This window comes from Meriones unguiculatus, chromosome 18, assembly GCF_030254825.1.
Source record: "Meriones unguiculatus strain TT.TT164.6M chromosome 18, Bangor_MerUng_6.1, whole genome shotgun sequence".
In the NCBI taxonomy this organism is placed as follows: domain Eukaryota; kingdom Metazoa; phylum Chordata; class Mammalia; order Rodentia; family Muridae; genus Meriones; species Meriones unguiculatus.
This window is the reverse complement of record NC_083365.1, coordinates 15,623,483-15,650,630: the sequence shown is the minus strand read 5'-3', so window position 1 is coordinate 15,650,630 and position 27,148 is coordinate 15,623,483. Positions and strand designations below refer to the sequence as shown.

Genomic DNA, 27,148 nt, shown 5'->3' with positions numbered 1-27,148 from the left:
ATTCTTTATTTGTTTATTCAATACCATTAAAAATAAAAAACTATTCTCTTACCATAGATTCTCCCATTAATGGAACATTTTTTAAAAGTCATGATGTTTTGAGTGAGAGTTCCTGTTTTGTCAGAGAAAATATATTCAATCTGGCCCAGCTCCTCATTGAGTGTGGTTGTCCTGGTTTCAGCAGGCATTGCTTTTGCAGGGTAATACATCTTCCGGTCCCAGTTTATAAAATAGCTGTGTCCCAGACGGATTACTTCCACACTGTGGACCATTCACATGAGAAAGGAAGGAAGAAAAGGAAGAAAGGAGGGAGAGAGGAAGGGAGGGAGGGAAGGAAAGAGGGAGGAAGGGAGGAAAAGAAACAAAGGAACAAAAAAAGAGAAAGAATCCATCAACATGTGAACACACAAAGCTTTGTCAAAATTCTAAAGAGTTTCTGTATCCATTCCTCAGTTGAGGGACATCTGGGTTGTTTCCAGATTCTGGCTATTACAAATAAAGCTGCTATCAACATGGCTGAGCAAATAATGGAATACTATCAGTAATTAAAAACAAGGAAATCATGAAAGTTGCAGGCAAATGATGGGAACTAGAAAAGATCATCCTGAGTGAAGTATTCCAGAAGCAGAAAGACATGCATGGTATATACTCAGTTTTCAGTGGATATTAGACATATAATACAGGATAAACATACTAAAATCTGTACACCTAAAGAAGCTAAGCAAGGAGGACGACCCTGGGTAAGATGATCAATCTTCATTCAGAAAGGCAAACAGGATAGACATCAGAAGGAGAACACAGGGAACAGGACAGTAGCCTACCACAGAGGGCCTCTGAAAGACTACCCAGCAGAGTATTAAAACAGATGCTGAGACTCATAGCCAAACTTTGGGCAGAGTACAGGGAATCTTATGAAAGAAGAGGGAGATAGAAAGACCTGGAGGGGACAGGAGCTCTACAGGAGAGAAACAGAACCAAAATATCTGGACACAGGGGTCTTTTCTGAGACTGATAGTCCAGCCAAGGACCATGCATGGAGATAACCTAGAACTCCTGCACAGATGTAGCCCATGGCAGCTCAGAGTGTCAAGAGTGTTCCCCAGTAATGGGAACAGGGACTGTCTCTGACATGAACTCAGAGGCTGGATCTTTGATCACCTCCCCCTGATTGGGGGGCAGCCTTACCAGGCCACAGAGAAGACAATGCAACCAGTCCTGATGAGATTGATAGGCTAGGGTCAGAGGGAAGGGGAGGAGAACCTTCCCTATCACTGGACTTGGGGAGAGGCATGGGAAGAGATGAGAGAGAGTGAATGGGGTTAGGAGGGGACAAGAGAGGGGGCTACAGCTGGGATACAATGTGAATAAACTGAAATAAATAAATAAATAAATAAATTTTTAAAAAAGAAAAAATTCTAAAGAGTGTCAAAAACAAAAATTTAAATGCTCTGTCTCTGGAAATTCCTCAGTTGAAAATCTGCTCACAAGCCTCAGGGCCCAAGTTATTCTTTTCACAGCATTGTAAAATGATATGGCTGGCTCATCAGAAAGCCTCAGGCAAGGGCCTCCAGTTCTCTGTATCAAATAAGCCCAGTGCAGAGTTTTGTGTGACATGTTCAATTGAAACTTCATCTGCATCTCAGAGCAAATGAATCCTTACTGAAGATATCCAGTGTGTATCTAGTTGGGAGAAATGGATCCTAAAACATTAATGTGCAATTGCAAAAAGAAGTCACCAATGAGTCTCTATTAAGCAATAAGGAAACAGTGATTGATCTTGACTTAAAATAGGGTTTCCCACTGTCTGTCTACTTGAAAAAGAGTACAGTCTTGTGTTTCGCTAATGGCTTATATATTCAAACTCCAGAAAAGGGAAGTCTATGGCCAAAGATCTTAGTCCGAATGTCTGTATCTATAATTACCAAAAAATTATGACAATGTGAGGTATCAGTTACAGTAGAAATTTTATTAAGGGTTTTCCTTAGTATTGTGTTGTTAATTGCTTACAAAAAAATATATTTCATAAATTAAGTGAAACTTCAATAATAAGAATACATTTTTCCAGGAACCCCATTTTTGATAGTACTTCTATTGGAAACATATCATGGTCTTATTAAACTTTACTTTGTTTTTATACAGTTTCACACCACAGCCTGACTGATTTGCTCCCAGACATTATGTATTTTACTGATAGGATAAGTTTTGAAAGTATTACTGACCTAAAGGAAAACTTAAACATCTTTAAAATATATATACCACCCACATGATCAGACACTTAGCTGAATTCTAGCTGTGGTGTGGATTATTTTGGATACACTTATTTTTCTGGATAGGGTTATTTTAGTTTGAGCTTTCTGTCTTTGCTCATTGAAGTCCAATTCATATCTTTGTTTATTAATGAGAGCACTCAGAAAAACATAAAATTACACTGATAAAAGCAGAGACCTACAGCTTATTTCTGATTCGAGTGGGTTTTCTCTTCTTGGCAGGAAGGCCAGAATATGCACACATCTTCCTTGTACTGACTGCTGTGCATCTAGGTCTGAAAGCATGCTGGGCACATCAACACTTCCCGCTCAGGCCCCTAAGAGGCCAGGTCATCTCGGAGTTTCTCCTAAACTAGAATCACACAGTGACTACATAAAATCCCATGATAGAAAAATAAGTGCATTTAATTCTGCATGTATTTTTCTATTTTATGTGTATTTTACCTTCCTTCACCTCCCCCCCCCCCAGTAGCCACTATGACTAAGGTTTTTGCAGGGTAGCTTACAATTTCCTTTTTCCTTTAACTGAAAAAGTATTAACAGGTCTCATAACAGACCAGGTCCCTCATCTTTCTTGTCAGAAGCAGGCAGACGGTGTCAAATGAATAAATCCTGGCCCACTAGTTTCTGGTTTCACCAATACGGAAACTATGGCTTGAGAGAGTAAGTGACTAACCCAAGTCATACACACAAACAAATTAGCACTGAGTCGTGACCAGAATTCCAGCATCTGGTACCATCAGTGCAAACCTGGTCTTCACAATGACACTATGCAATATTCCCCCTCATTGGAGCTTTGCTTCTCATAGTTTCAGTTCTCCACAATTAATTGTGTCCAAAAAATATTCCATGGAAAATTCCAAAAAGAAACAATTTTTGCTTTAAATTGTGTGCTGCTCAGAGTAGATGCAATGCCCCACCATCCTGCTCTGTCTGGATCTACCAACCTGGGGTGTGATGACCTTTGGCTGATATATCCATTCAGCTTATACTGTCCATTCATCACAGCAGCCATGTTATCTACCAGATCTCCTAGTGTGGCATTGCAGTGTCTGTGTCCAGGTGACAGTATCACAATGCCTAAATCATTCAACACACTTTACCCTATCCTTAAGACATGGTATTATCATATATGAAAGGAGGGGTGTATACAGAACAATGTAATACTTGGAAATAGGAAAAAATCATAAATAAAACTTTCATGATACTATGAAACTACAAGCTTTATATTTGTTCACTACTATTGTTAGTCTCTTACTCTACCTGATTTGTAAGCTAAACTTTATTATAGATATGTATGCATAAAACAGGAAGAAATGTACATGTAAGGTTCAGTTCGGCCAGCGGTCCTGAACATCCCCTCAGAGTCCTAGAGGATAAATGTGGAGAGCTGCTTGTTTGTAGGCTGCTTTGTTATTGAGTTCTCAGCAAAAAACATGTTCTCACCCTGGCCTTCACCTGGAGACAGGGATAGGCAGGATGCTTTGCCAAGTTCACTTCCTTTTGTTTGTGTAAAGATCACACAGACAAGTGGTTGAGGTAAACGAGTTTGACATCTTGATGAACTTCTTCATTGTATCAAGGTGCTTTGCTCTGACTATAAAAAGGAATTGTGGAATAAACCAGTGGGACAGTTTCTACTGGCAGCCCTCCTGAACTGATCCCATGTGTAGTGAGCTGGTTTTATCCTCACGCTCCACTCAACTGTTTGACTCTGCCAGCAGGCTCCAGCAGATATGTTTGCCCCTGAAAGGAGAGTCATGCTGCAAAAAATCACTCAAAGATTTCAACTGTCTGCTTCCTGCTTCAATCTGATAGCTTCCTGTAAACTCAAATAAAATGAGTGCAGCAGCCTTTGATTCTCTTATGCTGTTGTACAAGACAATGAAAATCTACAAAATTTATTCAAATTTCTGGGCCTTAAAAAAGCCCTTAGAGAAAATGGGTCTCCTATTTGCTTAAGAAAAGAGGATTTAGGAGAGTGGCAGTACAACATGCAGCCCTTTCTTTCACACAGAGAGAGATAGACAGACACACAGAGGTAGACTCACACACACACACACACACACACACACACACAATCTGTGGCTGGGTCTTTTTTATTGCATATAAATATTACAGCATAGAAATATCTTATCAAAATAAATGTCTTCGTTCACCTGAAATTGTTAACTGTTCAAAGCGAATCATGAGTTCTGACCATATGGCATTAGTTTATCCATTGTCCCTATCCAAAAGCCCGATGGGAGCTTTGTTGAAGGCCTTCAACCCTCATCACAGGGACACCAGCAGTTTTCTGTTCCTATATCATAGTGTTTAAGCATTTAGGACCAAACAGTCTGAGATCTCTTGGAATGCTTTTCCCCTTAAGTTGAGATCAGAATCAGTTATTCAGTGAGAAAGAGAGAGAGAAAAAAAACAGCTTTTCATCTTCACCACAAGATGAATCCCCACACAGCTTCAGGTGAAGGGAAAACAAGGTGCAAGTATCAGACGATACAGAGTTGGACATCATTCTGACTTAATTATCTATATAATCCTGAAAAAACCAACTTCCCATTTCAGCAAGAGCGACTTCCGAAGATTTGGGGAGCACATAAATGAGATAAAGCACTGAAAAAGGAAATAAAACCATCCAGGAATGTGGCAAAGCCTCATAATCATGTCACATCATAGAACACCAGGGAGTGGTTTTGAAATCATAAAAAGCAATTCCGAAGAAAGTAGTTTTAAGCAGTGAAGTGCTGCACCAACATCAAATATATGTGACTATAGACCCATATTATGATACCTAAAAGTGGGTTCTATTGTTTGAATAGAAAGGAATTTGGAAAGCAATCATTTTTTAACGTCTTCACTTTATAGAGCAGCACATATTTAACAAGCACAAGTCAACGTGAAGTCAAGTACTCTCTCGAAGGCCAAGGATATTAATAGCAATGCCAAGTCCAAAACCTGGGCTTCTAATATTATAAATGTGGTTTTTGTTAAGAAGTACACACTAAAAGTACAAGAAATGCTAACCTGAGACTCCAGCCATGAATTCTTAAAACAAAAACAAAAACAAAAACTTTCAAATCATTACATGAAAAATGCCGGAGCAGTACAAAGATACAAAGAGTATGTGTTCGTCACAAGGACGTAAACTGTGCGTGCAGCCAGTGAGCCATTGTGCTCATGTGAAGATGATACCCCTCTGTCACAATTGGCTATTAGGACATAAAAGGAGAGTCGCAAAGCTGGTCATAGTTTTTCTAACAAAGAGCAGCATTTACTACAGACTTCATAATGGGATTCCACAGAAGAGGTGCTCAGTATCAAAGATGATCCAGTAGAATACAGGTCACACAGACCCACAACTCCAGAAGGCCTGGAGCAGTTTGTGGTGTTGAGGCCACATGCCCCTACATCAAGTCAATTTCCCACAACTTGACATTTCAGTTTCCTGACCACTATCCAAAACAAAAGTGAATTTTATTCATTAACTTCCCTTGTTTCATTGTAGCTCATTTTTTTTTTGGAAAAAGAAAAGAGAGGTTAGTCATAATTAGTGGAGATTCAGAGCGGGTGGCCTTGTATGTTGTTAGCACTGATAGTGAGCAAGACAAACAGCCAAGTCTATCTTGGCTCCAGGATCTCCGGGACAGACTCAGCCTTGTGAGAGAACTGGGACAGAGAATGTCTCAGGTGGACTTATCTAAGTCTTATGAAACACACTCATTCACACACATGCATGCATGGAGAAAGGGGGAGAGAGAGGAAAACATACATATGTTTGGAGAAAGAGAACACTCAGAGAGCAAATATATATCCACAGAGAGAAAAGGAGAAAACACACACGAGAGAGAGAAAGAGAGAGAGAGAGAAAGCTGAGACAGATACAGACAGTGAGAGACCATTTAACTGACTCTAGATACTGTGGATCAGGATCGTGGGAACTGTGACCCATACTTACCTAACAATGGCCAGCTACTACCACCTACCGTATTTTGATTCCTTTATTTTTTATGAAGTCTGCCAAGAATCAGGGAAACTAATGTTCATTAAACTTTAGAGTATACCAGACATTTATTCAGTCCTCAGATAATCCTATGAGACAGGACTTACATTTTGCCACTTTTTTTGTTAAGTGAAAAAGCTTTAAGAAGTGGATGGTCAGATTAATTTTCCCAATGCTACAGGAATAATGGGTCACAGGACAGTACTTGCATCCAAATACCTGAGGCGGACAGGGAGGCCACATCTCAAGATATACCAGGTTCTCCCTTTTTTTTTTTTTTTTTTTTTTTTACCTGAGAACAACTCGATTTTACTGATCGGGTTTCATAAGCTTATAGCGCAGTTTATATGTTCCAAAGAAACACATCCCTAAGAAATTATACAATCAAGGAGAAAATAAAATGCACTTCTATTGTAATTTGAAAATGTACAAGTTAAACAGAACTAAGGAGCTGAGTCACCTCGTCATTAACGGACACAGCAGATCACACACAGGGTGAGGATGCAGTGACCTTGTTGCAGTGTAAACGCTCATCTCACCTCACGTATAACGAAATGGGCACGAGCGTGTTGAGGATGATAACATACGACCAGAACATTAAGAATCCTGAGAACAAGGAACTCTTCTCGCCTTCTTGCTCGAAGAGGAAAGTTCTGAACTTGTCCCCATCTTCATTCTCCCAGACTGAATTTCCTATTGCAAGAATAATTCCCAAGCATACCAGAGACCCAAAAATCTGAAACAAGAATAAAAGTATAGAAGTCTTGTTACTGTTAACATGAACCCCAAATTAGTCAAATCAATACAAGCTAACTATAAGTCAATTTCCCATTTTAAAAAATTGTCGTTTTAAAACCAAGTTGTATAAACCTTTTCTTATTTACAACTAAGCATATGAATTGAATTTAGCACTTTAAAAGGTGGAAGTGTGGCTAAATATCTGACATTCATTTTCTCACTAAATTCTCCCACTAACTCTGAAACAAAGTAAAAACAAAGTAAAAGGATAAGCACAGACGCCATTATGCTGTAGGTTGACCCTTGTCACACACCCTTACGCTGTGACAAATCACATGCTTCAATGCTTGAAGTCAAGAAGACTATGAAACTTCAGTGCCCTAGAGAGCCCCAGGTTACACCTGTTGTCCAGCTATAATGGTTCACCTCGATTGACAGTTTGATGGACTGTAGAATCACCGTGGAACACTGACACGGGGGCAGTGACACTCCGAGAGCAGGTGTTCCCAGGCTGTTTAAAGGAGGAAGCAACCTGAGCAGCACCCATCTCGCTCAGCCTAACTGGGGGGTGCAAAGTTACCAGCTGCTCCCTGTTCCTGCTGCCACCATTTCACCATTGTGGCTGACTACATCCCCAGAACTGCATGCCAAACTAAACTCTTCTTCCTTTAAATTGCCTTTGCCACATCTTTGATAACAGCAACAAGATAAGCAACTAATACACTGACTGATGTTCCCTTCCGCCACCCACACTTGTCAAAACTCTTAGCTGTAGATCCGTCTGCACGATCCTTCCATAAGGACAGCAGAAACTAGAAGGATGAACCAAAACATCTCATAATGTAGATACTTTGTCTTTGAAATAATTGACATTAGTGGGTGTAGGAGAATGGTCTTATTCGCTGTGTATTCAGATGCTGATTTCTGTGCCCCCAGGTCTTGGTGCAGTCCTAACATGGTGGGCATTGTTATTTCTATGAAGACTCTCTGATCTCAATGTCATGTAAACATTACTCCCCAGTTATCTCTGATTGGTTAATAAAGAAGCTGAAAAGCCAATGACTGGTCAGAGGGGACAGTTGGCAGGACTTCTATTCTCAGTCTGGGGATCTCAGGTTGGGATCAGAAAAAGAAGAAGGAGAAAAAGAAGGCTCCATGAGGAATCCATGAGGAGTTCACCTGGAGGACAGAGAGATACAACTGAAGTCCAACGACAGACTGAGATGGCAGGTAAAAGGGCACGTGACTTAGAGGCAGCCAGACTATAATAATTAGGTTAGAGTAGATGAATATCTGCCCAGTTATAGAGCTTTAAAGCTTATTGAATAAATCTAATAGGTCTCTGTGTCAATTATTTGGGAGCAAGAGCAAGTACTAGAAAAGGCCACTAATACAATAATTCAACAAGTGAGAGGCAAGGTGAAAATATGTACCAGATTTTAACATCACCATTACTATTAGAATTAGGAAGCCAAACATTTTGAAAGTCAAAGAGACAACAACATCATAAATGCTGGACCCACACACACAGCCTCACAGATGAAGGGCACAAATGCAGTGTCTTGGAAAGGAATCTGTGGAGACTTGTTCTCCTCAGGATTCCTCTGTGTCAGGAGCTCACACCAGCCACTGTGGAGACAGAGCTGGGTCTACAAAGTAGAAATGTGTCCATTCTTTTCTCCAAGAAAGATTATTCCTGAGGTCTAGAATTGTTTTCTTCTTCGTTCTCATAAATAAATTAGGAGCATATAAAGACAAAGTTGAAGAAAACCTTACTGAAGATTAGAAATCTAGATGTGAGAGAAAACACTGAATTATATATCAATCATATCCTACCAATTTGGTGTCTGTATCACAATATCTTCTTCTCTTAATGGTTTGTACTACAAATTAAATAGAATGGAATTACTTTAAACCATTAAAATTAATGATGCTCAACATTAAATATCCTCCATAAAAGTCCTGACAGGATCATCATATTTCCTACTACAGAAAGAGACTGCCAGCCTCCCAGCCAGTGACTTTACTCTGTGATTGACAGACGATAGATAGATAGATAGATAGATAGATAGATAGATAGATAGATAGGACAGATAGATAGACACACAATTCTCACAAAGAGTACTGAAGTGCTACTCAACCTATCAAGAACTCACTCATAGTTCTAGCATACTCATCAGTCTGTCTGGGACTCACCCATAGCACCAGAGTACATTGTCAACATCTAATGATTCAAACACTCATCACCCTTTCAGAAACTTACCCACAGGACTAGGGTATTCATCAGTCTGTCAATGCTTGTTCGTTTAAACTTTGTCTTACCACTGTTCTGCATTAGTTTAGTGTCTGGACCTGTAAAAAAGTAACAATTTTGAAACAAAATCAACCTAATGGCAGGAATCAATACATATCTTTCTATAATACCGCTGAATGTTATAATATTCTCAATTAAAAGGCACAGACTTGTAGACTGGCTTAAAAAGCAGGAATCATATGTTTGCTGTCTTCCAGAAATAGACCTCACCACAAAAGACAGACACTGTAGCGTTAAAGAATGGGAAATATAGTCTAGTCAAAAGGAACCTATAAAGCAACCAGGTGTTATGGTTCTAATGTCTGACAAAATAAAACTCAAACCCAAACTAGTGAGAAAAGATAAGAAAGTGTCTTAGGGTTGTATCGCTGTGAAGTGACACCATAACCACGGCAAAAGAAAAACATTTAATTGGGCCTGGCTTAGAGTTTCAGAGATTTAGCCCATTATCATCATGGTAGGAAGCATGCCAGCATGCAGGCAAAAAATGTGCTGGAGAAGAAGCTGAGAGTTTTACATCATGATCCTCAGGCAGAAGAAAGAGACTGTGTGCCACATTGGGTGTAGCTTGCGAATAAGAGACATTAAAGCCCTCCCCTACAGTGACACACTTCCTCCAACATGGCCACACCTACTCTAACAAGGCCACACCTCCTAATAGTGCCATTCCCTATGGGCCAAGCATTCAAGCACATTAGTCTATGCGGGCCATTCCTATTCAAATCACCACAGAGAGTCACTTCATATTGATGAAGAGGAAAACTCATAAAGTAGATATTATGATTCTAAACAAACATGTCCTAAACTCAGAACACCCAATTTCATTAAACAAAAAACAGTAGATGTAGAGTCATTGATTAAGCTCAACCCAATAGTAGTAGGTGAGCTTAATTCCCTGTCTGCTGACAGGCCATCCTGACAAAATATAAATAGAGGAATAGCTGAATTAAATGGCATCCTAGATCAAATAGACTTAACAAATGCCTGCAGAATATTCCACCCTAACAGTGCAAAATTTGTGTTTTCTCAGCAACCCATGAAACAGTCTCTAAAACAATCATCAAGGGGGACAAGATGGCGGCACCAGGAGAACACTGCGTCTGAGGAGCAGGACAACATTTTCCATACAGCGACCAAAAGACTGAGCCCTGGGCCCTAAAACAACACCAATCGTGTTTCCCAGGTAAGAGGAAACCCCCACAGTGTGGGAATCAGTCGGGTCCATGCTCAGGTCACCCAGCCAGAACCTGGAAGAGATCCCGGGTCACGCAGGCACTAGGTCCACTAGGTCGCCGGACCAGAGCCACATGCCTGCATGTCCTAATCACCTTCCCAGGCTAATCGGTGGGCACAAAAAACACCAGGGACTGGGAGTCCCAGTCTCGAGAAAACCCCACAGGGAAGGAAGGAAACGGGACTGACTTGGGTCACCCAGTATTTCCCTGGAAAAAAGTCTTGCAGACCACCATCACTAAACTGGGCTCCTGTCCTGAGCACAGACAGTTGCTGCACACCCAGCTATCCAGTACAGACAGAGCTGTACACCCCAGGGCAACAAAGACTGGGAGTCCATGTCTGGAGAAAACCCTACAGGGAAAGAAGGAAATGGTATTGACTTGGGTCACCCAGTCTTTCCCTGGAAAAAGTCTCGCAGACCAACAGGTATGAGCTGCCATCACTGAACTGGGCTCCAGGCACAGGCACAGACAGTTGCTGTGCGCCCAGCTCTCCGGGACAGACAGAGCTATGCATTCCAGGGCAACAGAGACTGGGAGTCAGTGTCGGGAGAAATCCTCACAGGGAACAAAGCAAAGGGGACAAACTTAGGCCACAAAGTATATCCCTGGAAAAGGGCCCATAGACCTGCCCAACCCAGGGACCAGCCCAACCCAGGGACCTGCTGTACACCAGATAGCCTGCTGTTACCAGGAGAGCAGTACCCACCCGCCACAGATTACCACTTAGGTACTGGGGCACAGAGCCCCAACCTCAGACCTACAAAAGCCCGGAATCCCCGAGATCAACCCCCAGCTACTGCTCCAAGGGGCAACCAGTTATCACTAACAAAACTGACCAAACCACGGGATACACAGGTTACAGCAGCAGATCACTAAATTTACAGCAAGAAACCCAGAAGCAGGGCAGCTGTCTTCAGGACTTCTCCCAGTGAGAGGAGAGCCCTCTTGACTAACAAGGACCACAGTTACCACTCAGGCCTCTTTGTCTGAGGTGAGCAGCGGCAACTCCTGAAAAACACCAGCAATCTAGTGACTATACCCAAAAAGCTGAGAAGGCTTCCTTCAGGAAAAACCCATCTTCCTGCCAAGGAGATTCTCTCCACCACAGGATTCCAGGAACCACCAAAAACTAACTCCAAACACCTAAGATATTCCAATGGGTAGAGGCCAGCATAAAAGCTCAACCAACGAAAGACAGAGCAATATGGCATCTCCAGAACCCAGTTATCCAGGGGCAAGTAGCCCTGGACACCCCAGCATAATTGAAATTCAAGAAGATGACCTAACATCTATGTTCATGAAGAGGATAACAGAGGAAACAAATAAAATGCGTAAAGAAATAGAAGAAGATAAAAAACAAACAGATTATGGCCATCCCTAAAGAAATAGAGGAAGTTGCAGCCAAACAGTTTGTGGCCTTTAGAGAGGAAATGCTTAAATCACTGAAAGAAATAAAAGAAACAGAGGATTGTTCAAACAAACAGCTGAAGGAATTGAAGGAAAAACAGGAAAATACAGTCAGACAATGAAGGAAATCAACAAAATGGCTCAAGATCTGAAGATAGAATTGGAAAAATTAAAGAAAACACAAATGGAGAGAAAGAACTTAGGGAAGAAAACAGGAACTACAGAGGTTAGCATAACCAATAGACTACAAGAGATGGAAGAAATAATCTCAGGTGTGGAAGATACAATGGAAGAAATAGATGTATCTGTCAAAGAAAATATTAAATCTAAAAAATTCCTGACACAGACTGTCCAAGAAACGCAAGACAACATAAAAAGACAAAAGCTAAGAATAATAGGAATAGAGGAGAAAGAAGATTCCCTGCTCCAAGGCCCAGAAAATATTTTCAACAAAATCATTGAAGAAAGTTTCCCCAACTTAAAGGAGAGGCCAATAGGAATACAAGAGGCCTACAGAACACTCAATAAATTAGACCAGAAAAGAAAATCCTCCCACCACATAATAATCAAAACAGTAAGTATACAGAACAAAGAAAAAATACTAAAAGCTGCAATGGAAAAAGGCCAAGTAACATATAATGGCAAACCCATTGGAATCACACCTGACTTTTCAACAGAGACTATGAAAGCCAGAAGGGCCTAGACAGATATCATACAGACCCTAAGAGAACACAGATGTCAGCCCAGGCCACTATACCCAGCAAAACTCTCAGTCCTCATAGACAGAGAAAACAAGATATTCAGTGACAAAAACAAATTTCAACAATATCTACACACAAATCCAGCATTACAGAAGACACAAGAAGGTAAAATACAACCCAAGAAAACTATCTACTTTCAAGAAAACACAGGAAATAATTAACCTCACTACAGCAAAACAAAAAGCAACCAAGCACACAAACTTATGACCAGAGCCAACATCAAAATCAAAGGATCTAACAGCCACTGGTCATTAATCTCTCTCAACATCAATGGACTCAATTCTCCAATGAAAAGACACAGACTAACAGAATGGATGCGTAAACAAAACCCAGCAACCTGTTGCATACAAGAAACACAACTAAGTCACAAAGATAGACATTACCAGAGGGTAAAGGGTTGGAAGACGGATTTCCAAGCAAATGGACCCAAGAAGAAAGCAGGAGTAGCCATTCTAATATCTGATAAAATAGACATTCAACCAAAATTAATCAAAAGAGATGGGGAAGGACACTTCATACACATCAAGGGAAAATTTCCACCAGGAAGACATCACAATCCTGAACATCTAAGCCCCAAATACAAGGCCACCCACATTTGTAAAAGAAACATTGATAAAACTTAAACCACACATAGATCCCCACACATTAATAGTGGGAGACTTCAACACCCCACTCTCAACAAAAGACAGGACAACAAAACAGAAATTAAACAAAGAAACAATATCTCTGACAGAGGTCATGGATCAAATGGACCTAACAGACATTTACAGAACCTTACACCCAAACACAAAAGAATTTACCTTCTTCTCAGCACCTCATGGAACCTTCTCCAAAATAGACCATATAGTTGGTCACAAAGCAAGCCTCAACAGATACAAGAAGATTGAAATAATCCCTTGTATCCTGTCTGATCACCATGTAATAAAGCTGGAACTCAACAACAACAGAAATAGCAAAAAGCCTACACACACATGGAAACAGAACAACTGTCTACTCAATGACAGCTGTATCAAAAAAGAAATTAAAGTCTTCCTAGATCTTAATGAAAATGAAGACATAATATACCCAAACTTGTGGGACACAATGAAAGCAGTGCTAAGAGGAAATCACAGCACTAAGTACCTTCAAGAAGAAATTCGAGACAGCTCATTCAAGCAACTTAATGGCTCACTTAAAAACCCTAGAAAAAGAAGAAGCAGACACACCAAAAAGGAGTAGACAGCTGGAAATAATCAAACTCAGGGCTGAAATCAATCAATTAGAAACAAATAAAACAATTCAAAGAATCAATGAAACCAAGAGCTGGTTCTTTGAGAAAATCAACAAGATAGACAAACCCTTAGCCAAGCTAACTAAAAAGCACCATCCAAATCAACAAAATCAGAAATGAAAAGGGGGACATAACTACAGACACTGAGGAAATCCAAACAATCATTAGGACTTACTTCAAAAGTCTATACGCCACAAAATTTTAAAATCTAAATGAAATGAACACTTTTCTCGATCAATTTGACTTACCAAAGCTGAATAAGGACCAGGTAAATCAATTAAATAGTCTTGTATCCCCCAAGGAAATAGAAGCAGTCATCGAAAGCCTCCCATCCAAAAACAGCCCAGGACCTGATGGTTTCAGCACAGAATTCTACCAGACCTTCAAAGAAGAGCTAACTAACTCCAGTTCTCTTCAAACTATTCCACAAAATAGAAACAGAAGGAACATTACCAAACTCATTCTATGAAGCCACAGTCACGTTAGTACCTAAACCTCACAAAAACTCAACAAAGAAAGAGAATTTCAGGCCAATCTCCCTTATGAACATTGATGCTAAAATACTCAACAAAATACTTGCAAACCGAATCCAAGAACACAACAAAGATATCATCCACTATGACCAAGTAGACTTCATCCTAGGCATGCAGGGGTGGTTCAATATATGGAAATCCATCAATGTGATCCACCACATTAACAAACTGAAAGAAAAAAAAAACACATAATAATCTCCCTAGATGCTGAAAAAGCATTTGACAAAATCCAACATCCATTCATGTTTAAAGTATTAGAAAGATCAGGGATAAAATGCACATATCTAAACATAGTAAAGGCGATATACAGCAAGCCTATAGCCAACATCAAACTGAACGGAGAGAAACTTAAAGCAATCCCACTGAAATCAGGGACAAGGCAAGGCTGCCCACTCTCTCCATATCTCTTCAACATAGTTCTGGTAGTCCTTGCTAGAGCAATATGACAGTTGAAGGAGTTCAAGGGAATACAAATTGGAAAGGAAGAAGTCAAATTATCACTATTTGCAGATGATATGATAGTATACGTGAGTGGCCCCAAAAACTCTACCAGGGAACTCCTACAGCTGATAAACACCTTCAGCAAAGTGGCTAGATACAAAATTAACTCCAAAAAATCAGTAGCCCTGCTGTATACAAAAGACACAAGGGCTGAGAAAGAAATTATGGAAACAACACCCTTCACAATAGCCACAAATGACATAAAGTACCTTGGTGTAGCCCTAAGCAAAGTCAAAGTCTTGTATGAAAAAAAATTTCAAGTCTCTAAAAAAAGAATTAGAAGAAGATATCAGAAGATGGAAAGATCTCCCATGCTCATGGTTTAGCAGAATTAACATAGTAAAAATGGCCATCTTACCAAAAGCAATCTACAGATTCAATGCAATTCCCATCAAATTACCAACACAATTCTTTACAGACCTGGAAAGAAAAATTCTCAACTTCATATGGAATAACAAGAAACCCAGAATTGCTAAAACAATCCTCTACAATAAAAGATCTTCTGGAGGTATCTCCATCCCTGATCTTAAGCTGTACTACAGAGCAACAGTTTTAAAAACTGCATGGTACCAGCATAGAAACAGAATGGTGGAGTAATGGAACCAAACAGAAGACCCAGAAATAAACCCATATACTTATGGACACCTGATCTTTGACAAAGATGCCAAAACCATACAATGGAAAAAAAGACAGCATCTTCAACAAATGGTGCTGGTCTAACTGGATGTCTACATGTAGAAAAATGCAAATAGATCCATACTTATCACCCTGCACAAAACTAAAGTCCAAGTGGATCAAAGATCTCAACATAAAACCAGACACATTAAATCAGTTAGAAGAAAAAGTGGGGAAAACCCTAGAACTCATTGATACAGGAGACAACTTCCTGAACAGAATACCAACAGCACAGGCTCTAAGAGCAACAATCAATAAATGGGACCTCATGAAACTGAAAAGCTTCTGTAAAGCAAAGGACACCATCATCAAAACAAAACAAATGCCTACAGATTGGGAAAAAAAATCTTCACCAACCCTTTATCTGACAGAGGGCTAATATCCAGTATATATAAAGAACTAAAGAAGCTGAAAAGCAGCAAACCAAGTAATCCAATTAAAAAATGGGGAACAGAGCTAAACAGAGAACTCTCTGTAGAGGAATATCGAATGACAGAGAAACACTTAAAGAAATGCTCATTAGCCATTAGGGAAATGCAAATAAAAACCACCCTGAGATTTCACCTTACACCCATTAGAATGGCCAAGATGAAAAACTCAAGTGACAACACATGCTGGAGAGGTTGTGGAGAAAGGGGAACCCTTCTCCACTGCTTATGGGAATGTAAACTTGTACAACCACTCTGGAAATCAATCTGGCTGAGACAACTAGGAATAATGCTTCCTCAAGATCCAGCCATACCACTCCTAGGCACATATCCAAAACAGGTTCAAGTACACAATAAGGACATTTGCTCAACCATGTTTGCAGCAGCTTTAATTGTAATAGCCAGAAGCTGGAAACAGCCCAGATGCCCCTCAACTGAAGAATGGATGAAGAAATTGTGGTAAATCTACACAATGGAATATTACTCTGCAATGAAAAATAAGAAAATCATGAAATTTGCAGGTAAATGGTGGGACCTGGAAAGGATCATCCTGAGTGAGCTGTCCCAGAAGCAGAAAGAAACACACGGTATATACTCACTCATACAGACATATAACATAGGATAAACCTACTAAAATTTGTACATCTAAAGAAACTAATCAAGAGAGAAGACCCTGACTAAAACGCTCAATCCCCATCCTGAAAGGCAAAGAGGAAGAACATCAGAAGAAGAAGAAAACAGGAAACAACCTAGGAACCTGTCACAGAGGGCCTCTGAAAGGCTCTGCCCTGCAGAGTATCAAAGCAGATGCTGAGCCTGATGGCCAACTGTTGGGCAGAGTGAATGCAATCTTATGTAAGAAGTGGGAAATAGTAAGAGCTGGAGAGGACAGGAACTCCACAAGGAGAGCAACAGAACAAGAAAATTTGAACACAGGGGTCTTCCCAGAGACTCATACTCCAACCAAGTACCAGGCATGGAGATAACCTAGAACCCCTGCACAGATGTAGCCCGTGGCAGTTTAGTGTCCAAGTGGGTTCCATAGTAATGGGAAGAGGGACTGCCTCCAACATAATCTGATTGGCCTGATCTTTCATCACCTCCTCCTGAGGGGAGAGCAGCCTTACCAGGCCACAGAAAATGACAGTGCAGCCACTCTTGATGAGATCTGATAGACTAAGATCAGAAGGAAGGAGAGGAGGACCTCCCCTATCAGTGGACTTGGGGAGGGGCATGCATGAAGAAGGGGGAAGAAGGGTGGGACCAGGAGGGGAGAAGGGAAGGGCCTAGGGGGGGAGATACAAAGTGAATAAAGTGAAATTAATAAAATAAAATAGAATTAAAAAAAAACAATCATCTATTAGGACTCAACATAAATCTTAACAAATGCAGAAAAACTGAAATGATTCCTTTTCTTCTAAATGAACACACAGACTCAAATGACCAAAAAAAAAAAAAAAAAAAAAAAAAAAAAAAAAAAAAAACCTCATCCTCACCTTTAAATCTTGTCAGTAAAGCTTCTTGGTTCGACTTTGTAAGAAGCTTCAGACTGTCCATCTTTCTCTATTTTCATAGTCCCTATCTTGGGCTAAACTGTCATCATCTCCCAAAGCAAAAACCTCATCACCAGGCTCCACCGCCTCAGAACGGCTTTTCTAACTGCACAGTTGAGATTGACTCTTGGTCTGGTTCATTTTGGCATGTGATTTTTTTTTTATTTACAAATTCATTGTAATAAAGTTTTAATTTAAAAAAACTGCCTAGTGCCTTTGCCTCTCTGCATCCACTCTGTCCTGCATATGAATCAAACTTTCCCTGCACCTCGCACCCCACGTGTACACTTACTTCAAGACCTAGTTTCCATTTACAAACATTATATATGCTTCAGGCAAGAGTCCATTCTTCCTATATATTTATTTGAAATGTTCAACATATATTCTGCCTCTTAAACGTTCTTAATTGGTTTTCCCCAAGCTCTTGGAATAAAGACCAAACACACAGATATCATGGTCTACGCAGTCCAGCTGCTCCACACACCCGCAGCCACACCCCATGAGCATCTCCTGTGTGTTCTGCCCCTCGTCAGAACTCTGAATGTTTTCTGACATCACTCATGCTTGGCCCATGGTTCACCTTTGAGGTACTAGCTCTTTGCCTTCCTTATACTCTACATTTTTCCACTTTCCCAACTCTTTGTTTTTGTTTTTATTAGTCTATAAATCTCAGCTTAGATAAGCCTTCCCTAAAGTCAAGCAATTATAATTCCGTAATGAGTACATGTTCTTTTGATCAGCACTCATCTCTGTTTCAGATAATATAATCATTACTGTAATTATTTGGAAGTAACATGTTAGTAATATCAAATAATTTCTATTCTATGGGACTGAAAGCTACACGAGTAAAAAGAATATATTTGGGTTTTTTTTTCCCTATGTTTAATACCTAATCAATGAGCATTGGCCTAGGCAATGAAGAGTGCCTAGCATGTACCTGGCATTCAGTAAATAATTAAACTTCCAGTAAATTTAATGTGTTATATTTTGGGCAATGTAAAAATTCATTTTTATTTTACTTTGAGAATTTCCTACAATAATATTGGTTTGGTGGTGATACTTGTTTTTTGGGGTTTTGGTTTTTGTTTGTTTGTTTTGGTTGGTTGGTTGTTTTTTCAAGACAGGATTTCTCTGTGGAGCCTTGGCTGTCAGCATATTGCATTTATATCATTTCTACCTCTCCTCCTTCCCAACTCCTCCTGTGTCCCAGGCCACTCTCTCTCAAGTTCATTGCATCTTCATCTTTAATGATCATCATTATTATATATGTAATTTGCTGAGCCCATTAGTACCACTCATATGTATATCTGTTTAAGGTGGGCCAATTTGGACTGGATAACATGGCAGAGGACTTGTCCATGGAGAAGACTGAGCCAGCTAATGTTTACAACAAACCAATAACTTAGATACAATTATATTCATCTCACCAATAATGAAACAGACCTATTTAAAGAATTTGGCATTACCAAGACTTCTCATTCTATGAGCCCGGAGACAGAACTTGAATCTCAACAAATCTAATTCTGAAACTCTTGCTCTAAATGATTACTTTTAAACCACATGAGACAACAAAGCAATGTATATTCAATACTGTAACCTCATGCAGGATCCTAACAGGACTCAGTGAATGACAATTATAGAAGGACTTATGTAGAAATTCTATAAAGTGCAGGTGGGAGCATATTGGAAGCAAAAGACTAATTAAAAAAAAAAAGAGCAAGAGAGCCCAATAGAAAGCAAACTGTTTCTCTACCTAAGCCAAAGCGATACAGGGAAGGAAGATACATTATTGGATCCTAAAGTTAGGAGCAATAGGTTTACAAGCCTGTACAGCAGAGTGACCTTATGTTGAAAGACCCAACCAATCGGAAACAACTATGCAGGGATGTAGATTTGGTGAATAAATACCTAGAACTTAATAGTTTTTATCCTTTTGATTTCTTCCCATGATTCACCAAGACAAAAGCCAAAAATTAAGGAAAGCTGTGACTACCAGCCACGAGTACCAGCCTGCAAAGCAGAGAGAAGGTTGGAAAATGACCCGATAAAACATGAGTGACAAATGAATGACAGCAAGCACGGAGGTTTTATATGCACAAGGATGGCACCAGACCCTACAGACTCCTTGAATGAGTATCGTCCCTTCTCTCAGAAACAAGCTTTGCTCCTATCTTGATCATGAAAGAAAGCCACCAGGGAAGCATGGCAGGGTATCCATAGTGTTAAACTCATGAATGATAGGTGTGTAAAGTAAACCTTGCCTCTGAACTCTATCCCTGCACATCCTGAACCGTATGTATAAGTAGCATTTTAAAATAGGGAAGAGTTGGTGGCTGGAGAGATAACTTAGTGGCTAAGAGCATTGGCTGTTCTTCCAAAGAACACCAGTTCAATTTCCAGCACCCAAATGGCAGCTCACAACTGTCTGTAACTCCAGTTCCAAGGGATCTGACAATGACCATACCAATGCACATAAAATAAAAATTAAAAAATAGGGAAGATTTATCATTTTGGATTCAATTTTTATAAGATTTGAGAAACACCTAGAACTTGTTTCTTAATCAAATGTCTCAAAATTTAGGGACTCGGGATACCCATCAAGTTCAGCTCTGCTATGGCTAAAAACAACCCTGAATTACTCTGCTTGCCAGTATTCTGGTTAAACTCTCTGTTAACTAAAGTCAAGCAGACACTGTCTGCTTTAAAAATGTCCACCTGACCAATACCATCTAAAAGTGAACAACCAGAACCTATCACAAAAGAACAGAGAGCTCCCTTTCTCCTCCACCAAAGTAGAGAATTGTCCAGTACAGAATTGTCTAGCTCGGCCCATAAAGCTGTCAGTGTGTTCTGAATTGTTGGTAGGATGGAAAAAATACCGCCAAGCATCCTCCTCCACATATATCATCATTACACTAAGCAGTGTATTCTAGTGTGCTCATGATTATCCAGTGTCAGTACGGAGGGACAATCTAGGAAGCCTTAGACATTAGACTCTGGAACTACTAAGCAATTAGAACCCACATCTGCCTGATCCCTGTTCTGTGAACTTCTGTTCAACCCACCTCCTTCCATTTATGTAAGAGGATTTTCCCACAGAGACAGTCTTATGAAGGAGAACTTCAACCCCTCAACAGCTCTCAGAAGTGGCTCTTATTGGCTGACCTAGCACAGATAGTATGACTTAGAGTTTTGAACTAGTCATCTGGAACAAGAGTATACAAATGCAATGAGCTTTTGGACTTCCACCCATTCCTATGATGAGATGTGTCCACTTCGGTGATAACAGGGATCAGACCAAGAGACTATTTCCCAAAGGACCTTCAGATGGGGAGACCGTTTTGAGATCTCCATGCTCTTAAGCAGAAAGTAAAGGAAATGTCTCGGTAAGCTCAGCTTTCTAACTTCAAAAAAAAAAAAAAGAGCATCTGAGAAAAAAAAATCCTAAAACTAGGCTCAACCTCAGATGAAAGCCTGTCTCTGCTTCACTTCTAAAGATTTGCTGGGTCTTTACACATGACAGTGCCCTGAGAGCAAAAGCAACACTTGTGGACACAGCTGAGGGGATTTAGAAGCAATTAGAAGGACTTTTTCTACTTTGGGAACACAGTGAGTCTTTAATGAACATTTTTGTTTTTGTTAAGGATAGTCGGTTAAGGAAAACAATTTGATTTCAGTTACACATACAATTAGCAGACACAAAGCACATCTTAATTTGATATCACAATAAACGGAATTTGTTTTTAATCAAGGGCTAGAAAAATGATGCTGTGAGTACAGTCTGAGTGGCTTTGTCAACTTGTGCTATTATTCCTAAGAAAAAGAATGCTACTTCAGACTCACAGAGATAAAGAAAACAAAAGTGGGAGGTAGACAAAGATACCTCATCCTACCACAAGGGCACTGCTCAACCATGTTCATAGCATCTTTGTTCATTATAGCCAAAAACTGGAAACCAAAGAATGGATAAAGAAAACATGGTATATTTACACAATGGAGTATTGCTCAGATTTTTTTTAAATGGCAAAATATTTACAGGCAAATGGATGAAACTAGAAAAAAAAAAAAAAAACATCCAGAGTGAGGCAACCCAGACCAAAAAGACAAACAGATATATACTCACTGATAAGTGGACATTAGCTGTTAAGAAAAGGAAAATTATAATACGCAGACCCAGAAAGGCTAAATAACAAGGATGGCTCTAGGAGAGACCAGTAGATCTCCCTGGGGAGGGGAAATAGAAGATTTTGCAGGTGGACTGAGATGGGGTGGAGATGGGAACAGGAGGGATCAGGTGCGGAAAGACAACTGAAATCTGGTGGGAGGGGGGTGCATTAGGAGTGTGATATGGAAACCTAATGCAGTGGAAACTTCTTAGAACCTATGAGGGTAACCCTAGTGAAAACTCTTAGTAACAGAGGCTGTGACACCTGAACCCATCATCTTCTGTAACCACAGAAGACTTCCAGGGGTAGGATTGGGACACACCAACCTAACCACAAAACCTTTGACTTACAACCTGTCCTGCCTGCAAACTGTGCTGGGGAAATGGTGTCTCAGGGCTTACGGGAGTGGGCAGCCAATGACTGGTTTTACTTGAGGCCCAGCCCATTCTTAACACTCCCTGGATGGCCAGGAAGCCGGATGGTTCAGAGACCTAGGGTAGAACTAAACACAATTGGAAAAAAAAAAATTCAGTGGCTTTTCAGTTTCATGAGGTCCCATTCATTGATTGTTGATCTTAGAGCCTGTGCTGTTGGTATTCTGTTCAGGAAGTTGTCTCCTGTGCCAATAAAGTCAAGGCTCTTCCCCACTTTTTCTTCTAAAAGGTTTAGTGTGTCTGGTTTTATATTGAGATCTTTGATCCACTTGGACTTTAATTTTGTGCAGGATGATAAGTATGGATCTATTTCCATTTTTCTACATGTAGACATCCAGTTAGACCAGCACCATTAAGATGCTGTCTTTTTTCCATTGTATGGTTTTGGCATCTTTGTCAAAGATCAGGTGTCCATAAGTGTGTGGGTTTATTTCTGGGTCTTCTATTTGATTCCATTGATCCACCAGTCTATTTCTATGCCAGTACCATGCAGTTTTTATTATTGTTGCTCTATAGTACAGCTTGAGATCAGGGATGGAGATACCTCCTGAAGATCTTTTACTGTAAGGACCATGCATGGAGATAACCTAAAACCCCTGCACAGATGTAGCCCATGGCAGTTCAGGGTCCAAGTGGGTTCCATTGTAATAGGAACAGGGACTGTCTCTGACATGAACTGATTGGCCTGTTCTTTAATCACCTCCCCCTGAGGGGGAAGCAGCATTACCAGGCCACAGAAGAAGACAATGCAGCCACTCCTGATGAGACCTAATTGACTAGGATCAGAAGGAAGGAAAAGAAGACCTCCCCTATCAGTGGACTTGGGGAGGGGCATGCATGCAGAGGGGGGAGGAAGGGAGGGATTGGGACAGGAGGAGAGAAGGAAACATAGGAGGGATACAAAGTGAATAAAGTGTAATTAATAAAGATTTTTTTAAAAAAGTTAAAAAAATCAGTGTAATGATTCGCAATGATGTTCTGCTATAGTTATAGATCAGTGCCTAACACAGTCATCATCAGAGAACCTTCCTCCAGCAGCTGAGCAGAGAGCTGTAGCCAAACATCAGGCAGAGCTTGGGGAAAGCCACAGAAGATGGGGAGAAAGGATTGTAAGAGACAAAGCGGTTCAGGACACCAGAACACAGCCTCAGAATCAACTAAGCAGAGCTCCTAGGGGCCCACAGAGACCGAAGTGGCAATTGCAAAGCCTGTGTGGGTCTGTGATAGGTCCTCTGAATATATGTCGTAGTTGTTTAGCTTGGGGTTTTGTGGGACTGTTGACAGTGGGATTGGGGATATCTCTGACTCTTTTGTCTGCTCTGGGATGCTTTTTCTCCTACTGGGTTGCCTTGTCCAGCCTTGATATGGGTTTTGTTCCTAGTCTTATTGTATCTTGTCATGCTGTGTCCAGTTGTTATCCGTGGGGAGGCCTGCTCTTTTCTGAAAAGAAACTGAGGACTCAGTGGATCCGGGGGGAGGGAAGGGAGACTGTAGTCAGGATCAGGATGTCATATATGAGAGAAGAATAAAGAAAAAGAAAAAGGGGGGGTGATAAAGAGTGGAAGAATCTCCCTCCCTACCTGTCTCTCACTCTTTCTTCATCCCTCCCTCTCTTCCTTCCTCCATCCTTCCTAGCCTAGCGCCATCAAGTACAACCTTCTGTCCTGATGACAAACAGAGAGGATTGTTCTCTAAGAAGTCTTTCTCAAAAATAGCCTCTTGACTTTTTCAAATGACAAGCAACCAACTTGAGCTGCAGTGTGAGGGAAGGGCTTTCTTTCATGCTAATTTTTATTTTTAAGGGCAGGTTGATTATATAGACTAACAGACATGCGTACGGTGGGGCTAAAGAGAAAAAGATACTGGACAGTAGGTGTGTAGACACCACTGGATACTGAAAGCTTCGGCATCCTTAAGAATGAGTTCAAATCTGGGCCCAAGGAGGATTGCAGAGACTGATGCACCAACCAAGGACCATGTAGAGAAGACCTAGGCCCCAGATGTAGCTCAGATGTAGCCCCATGGGCAGCTCAGTCTTCATGGGGGCTCCCTGGTAAGCAGAGTAGGAGCAGTCTCTCACATGAACTAGGTTACCTGCTCTTTGATTATCTCCCCCTGGCAAGGTGCCCTTACTAGGCCACAAAGAAAGAGGATCCAGACAGTCCTGATTCGACCTGATAGGCTAGGGTCAGATAGAAGGGGAGGAGAAACTCTCCTATTGGAGAGACATAGATGGAGAAAAGGGAGGGAGAGTGGGACCAGGAGAAGATGAGGGAGGGGGCTACAGCTGGAATACAAAGTGAATAAATTGTAATAAATAAATTAATTAATTTTTAAAAAGCATGAGTTCAGGCTTTCTGGGCTTCCCACACACTGGGACTACATAGACTGTACTCAAATCACAGCTGACTCCTCTAGGCATACTCCACCCTGGGATCAACTCAGGAGCCAGCACTTCATTCAGTAAAAACTGTGCACGCGCATGTCCCCGAAGAGCCATGAACTGTGCTGGAGGGAGGGTGGGAAGGGATGGCACAGAGACGCCCTGGTCTGCACACTGTACCTGCGAAAAGAACCATTCCAAAGCACCAGCTGGTGTTTCTCAGGATGCAGCCTCTCAGGATTATCATCTGGTTGCCGAGCGTGTGCTTGCTGTCCTTCCAAGAGAGGACCCCAGAGAATCTGTCTAGCTTGTTGTTAGGTGCCTCACAGACGACGATCCCTGGAAAATAAGAAGCCACTTCTTGTTTTTCCGACCCGAGGTAGGCTCACTTCAGAAGCCCACAGTACTGCTTGACACCCCACTGCCGATATGCAGCGCGCCGTCCTTCCCTCTGGGAGAGCACGCTGCCGCACAGGAAAGAGTGTGCTGCAGCGTGCAAAGATGAAGGCCCATCACATCCAAAGGCAGGGTTGTCTCCACTGTCCAAAGAAGAACAGAGCTCACAAGAGATGTGGGACTTTTTCTCCCTTAAAAAAGCCTTCAACGTACCCATCTTTACGCTTAGGATACACTAAAATGACTTTTTTACAAGTATAAAATGATGAATCTCTTTTGGCTTACTGTGAACTGCTGAATGGGTTTAGATTCCACAGTTGCGGTGTCACAACAAAAGTTAATCAGTTTTCTTTGGGGTCCTAGGATACCACACCCCAAAGAAACCTGGGCCTCGTGCTGAGTTTCCTTTCAGGGGCCCCACATTCCTGAAGGCCCCATGTCCCTTATCTTGATTTGATTCAGAGATCTGTGGACTCTCAAAGGCACCACATAGCTTGCTCAACCTAGCCAAAAAACTTTTCTAGTTTTTGGGTTTTTTGAGGTTTTTATGTTGCTGTTGTGTTTGTTTTTAATTCCAAGAAGGAACATGCTCATTCCAAATCAATGAATCGATTCATTCCATTTTTTCAAACAAAACATGAACATTCAGGGTGGGAGCTGTCTAGATAAACAGGGAAAACAGAAATGGTTTTTTAGACCCTTCACAAGATATAACTATTCAATCCATATGGATTTGCATTACAAACAAATAGGCTACATTTTTAGAAGTAATGAGTACAGAGACATGAAGGAACAGAATGCTGGGGAAAGAAAGGAGGGAAGAAGGAAAAGAGACAGGGAAAGAACAAAGAGGGGATGTGGGGTCTGAAACATCTGGGCTCGGGCCAGAACCAGAGGTAAGAGGAGCCAGCATCTTACAAGTTTGCTGTCTCAGAAGCAACAAAAGTGCTTTGAAAACCAGAAGACAAAAGGGTGGTTTGGAAAATAAGAGAGGTCAATCTTCAGCAGTGGTTAAGGAGACCACCTAAGCCAAGAGTTCTATACAATGCCATCTCAGTCAGCTTTTTATTGCTGTACTGAAAACCTAAGAATACCAACTAAAGGAAGTCATAAAGATTTGGCCTCATAGTTCTGGAGATTTCTCTTCATAATCAACTAGTCCAGATACTTTGAGCCTGTGGTGGCATGTTATGGTAGGACTGTATGAAAAGCAATTCGCTTCTCCTACAGTCTCGTTCAAAGACACACTGCTAATGACCTGATCCTCCCACTGGGCCATACATCTTAAAAGTTCTACCACCACACAGTAACATGGACTGGGCCTTGGGCCCTTAACCTGAGACTTAAAAACTAAAGACTGCAGCAAGGGGGGCATCCTCTCTGCAAGCAGAGAGAGGATAAGATGTCTTGCAACTCCTCTCCTAAGAATGATGCTTTCCTTTTAAAGGCCTAGATGCAGCTATAATACCAGCAGCCTGACCACTCTTGACCAGCCAAGCTCTTCATATTTCAAAAACAAAAATGAAACCCTCTCCAACCCTCCTTTACCATTTCTCAATCAGGAAAAAAAAATGACCCAAACAGCTTGTATTTGGCCATTCTCTGCAGCCTTCCCAGACAGCCAGCACTAAACGAGAGCCTGCCAGCCTGGATCTCGAGGACACAAACAGCCTACACAAGGTTGTTTCTTAGACCAAGTAGCTGAATTGTGGTTAGCTCTCGTTATAGCTTATTTGTGTATTGAAAAGAAAATTAAATAATGAAATCTATACACCTAAAAAAGATAATCAATTGAGCGGACATGGGGTAAGATGATCAATCCTCATTTAGAAAGACAGATGGGATGTGCATTGAACGTATGACAGGAGTCTACTGAGCGCATCTGAAAGACTCTAACTAGCAGTGTTTTCAAAGCAAAGACTCATGACCAAACCTTTGGCAGAGTACAGGGAATCATAAGAAAGAAGGGGAGTTAGTCTGATGGGGAAAGGATAGGAGCTCCACAAGGACCAAATATATCTGGGCACAGGGTCTTTTCTGAGACTGACATTCAACCAAGGACCATGTATGGATATAACCTAGAA

At 40.9% G+C, this 27,148-nt stretch overlaps 1 protein-coding gene across 2 annotated transcripts in view; it reads right to left on the bottom strand.

The window, feature by feature from the left end:
- Atp8b4 (ATPase phospholipid transporting 8B4 (putative)) overlaps positions 1 to 27,148 on the bottom strand; it is a 175,575-nt gene that overhangs the window by 68,750 nt on the left and 79,677 nt on the right. For both annotated transcript variants that reach the window (XM_060371530.1, XM_060371531.1), the window contains 4 exons: positions 24,849 to 25,007; positions 9,269 to 9,357; positions 6,807 to 7,003; positions 53 to 261 (listed from right to left, as the gene is read on the bottom strand). In XM_060371530.1, the coding sequence (XP_060227513.1) occupies positions 53 to 261; positions 6,807 to 7,003; positions 9,269 to 9,357; positions 24,849 to 25,007 (654 nt within the window). The remainder of the gene's footprint in view (positions 1 to 52; positions 262 to 6,806; positions 7,004 to 9,268; positions 9,358 to 24,848; positions 25,008 to 27,148) is intronic.